The sequence below is a fragment of the Merops nubicus genome, unplaced genomic scaffold, assembly GCF_000691845.1.
Source record: "Merops nubicus isolate BGI_N331 unplaced genomic scaffold, ASM69184v1 scaffold32867, whole genome shotgun sequence".
In the NCBI taxonomy this organism is placed as follows: domain Eukaryota; kingdom Metazoa; phylum Chordata; class Aves; order Coraciiformes; family Meropidae; genus Merops; species Merops nubicus.
Genome location: NW_008622815.1, coordinates 598 through 2,868, shown reverse-complemented (window position 1 = coordinate 2,868; position 2,271 = coordinate 598). Strand labels below are relative to the sequence as shown.

Sequence of the window (2,271 nt, the reverse complement as noted above, 5' to 3'; positions counted from 1 at the left end):
GGTGGGGCTGGGAGGAAGAGGAAGAAGGCCGGGAGGAAGAGGAGGAGCACCAGGCCACCTAAGCTGCAGTTCGAGCTGCTCAGCCCCCTTTCACAACTTCTGGATCTTCTCGGCGATGACGACGGGGTTCTCCTTACGGATCTTCTCGGCTGCTTCTGCCTTGTAGTCGTAGGGGCAGGCATGCATGTCGGAGTACCGGTGAATGGCGCAGAAGAGCTGCCCGCAGCGGCAGTCGAAGCCTGGAGGGAGAGAGAGCAGAGAGATAAAGCCCTATCAGCCCTCCCCGGGAAGGCAGCAGGGCCCCACTCCTCCCCGCCGGGCCAGCAAACGCTACTGCAGGAGGAGGGACAGGCAGAGGGGGACATGGACACTACTGTCCTCAAAAAGGGACTCAGAGGGTGGGGGGGATGACCACGGGTGGCTCTTTGCTTTCCTCTGGCTTAGCTGCTCCTGTGAGCACACACCAGTTCGAGAGATGAGCTACTGGAGAGTGCAGGGGAGGCTACAAAGATGCTGAGGGGCCTGGAGCATCTCTGGGATGAGGGAAGGCTGAGAGCCCTGGGGCTGTTCAGCTGGAGAAGCCTCAGAGGGGATCTGATCAATGTTTAAAAATACCTAAAAGGTGGGGGTCAAGAGGTTGGGGCCATTCTCTTGGTGCTGGTACCCAGTGACAGGACAATTGGCAATGTGCACAAACTGGAACCCAGGAGGTGCCACCTGAGCAGGAGGAGAAACTTCTTTGGGGTGAGGGTGCAGAGCCTGGAGCAGCTGCCCAGAGAGGCTGTGGAGTCTCCTGCTCTGGAGAGATCCCAAACCCTCCTGGCTGTGACCCTGGGCACCCTGCTGTGGGTGAGCTGCTGGAGCAGGGGGGTTGGAGGAGATGATCTCCAGAGGTCCCTCCCAACCCCAGCCATGCTGTGATCCTGGGATTCCAGGATTGTGTGACTTCTGGGCAGCCCCAGCTGTCACATCAGTAGGAAAAGCTCCCAGAGCAGCTGCTCTCCACGCTCCCCGGGGACAGGGGACATGCTGAGGATGCAGAGTGCCAGATTGCTGATCCAGAGCAGGCTCCCCAGGCAGCCCAGGCTGGAGCAGAGCCCCCCACACCAGCCAGGCTCCCTGGACGTCACACAGCAGCAGCTGCACTGGCCAGCAGCACGCCAGCTATCAGCAAAACCTTCCCCTCCTCAGGATCAGCTTTCAAGCTATCTAAGACTTCAAAATCAATAATTCAGTCACTTCCTGCAGTGACAACACTGTTTGGAAGGGCTGCCATTGCCATGGCACGCTGGGAAACTGAGGCAGGATCACAGATGGGCCCCTCACCATGCTGGCACTGAGCCACACTCCTTCCTTTCCAACCACAGGCTATAAGGACCTCAAATGCCTTGGTATGAGGTGCCACTTTACTCCTATTTGAGAAAACTCATTTATCCTAAATGCCCTGGATTCACAGGAGTTCTCTGTGGGTTCATTCCTAAGTGAGAAGAAACTTCTCACAGTCTGAAGCTCTTCAGGAAACACTCATCCAGAAAAATACTCCCCTGCAGGGTAGATGGCACAGAGCACCCTGCCCTGGGAGGCTAACAGCAGAACTCCAGCAACTCTCTAACAAAGGGGATGAGCCTCACAGTGGGGTTGTCAGCTGGGGTCTAGCTCTGCTCACATCACAATTCTGGAAGCCTGACTGCTGGCTGGACTGGGAGCACTGGCAGGAATGACCCCAGAGGCTCCATCCACCCAGTTCTGCCATCCCATGCCCAGGGGCCGGCAGCGATGGGCAGATTCCCCAGGCTCCTGCCCCGGGCAGCAGGTCAGAGCTCCCCTCCCTTCTCCCCCATGTCTTGCAGCTCTCAAATGCATTTTTTGGGAGGGGTACCTCCAACTGCTGACCCCCAGAACCCAGGTGGCCAGGGGAGGGTTTCCCTGCAGCCAGGTCTCACCTGTCAGCCCGATCTTCTTCCTGCAGGTGAAGCAACGATTCTTCTTCTGCTTTGGCTTCTCTGGGGCCGCCTTGTCCTCGGTGCTGCCCTGGGACACCTCCAGCAGGGTCCCTGGAACACAGGCAAGAGTTCTGCACCTCTTCTTGATAAACCAAACAACGGGTTTGAACTGCTGCTCGAGGCCCTGCCCACCCTGGCTCTGTGCCAGGCACCTCTCCGTGTCTGCCCTGCACAACACACCCCGAGGGGTGAGATTTGTGTCCCAGGGGGATCTACCCCCCACACAGCTTCATGTTTTCTCTCTGTTTCAAATTCCTGAAGTCCAAAG

At 57.9% G+C, this 2,271-nt stretch overlaps 1 protein-coding gene across 1 annotated transcript; it reads right to left on the bottom strand.

Moving 5' to 3' along the window:
- Window positions 1–90: 90 nt before the first annotated feature.
- On the bottom strand, window positions 91–2,054 carry LOC103777369 (AN1-type zinc finger protein 5-like; the record flags this gene model as incomplete). Its single annotated transcript, XM_008944921.1, has 2 exons — window positions 91–239; window positions 1,944–2,054. Coding segments are annotated over 2 exons (260 nt in total), but the record flags the coding sequence as incomplete, so codon positions are not given.
- Between the last annotated feature and the right edge of the window lie 217 nt (window positions 2,055–2,271).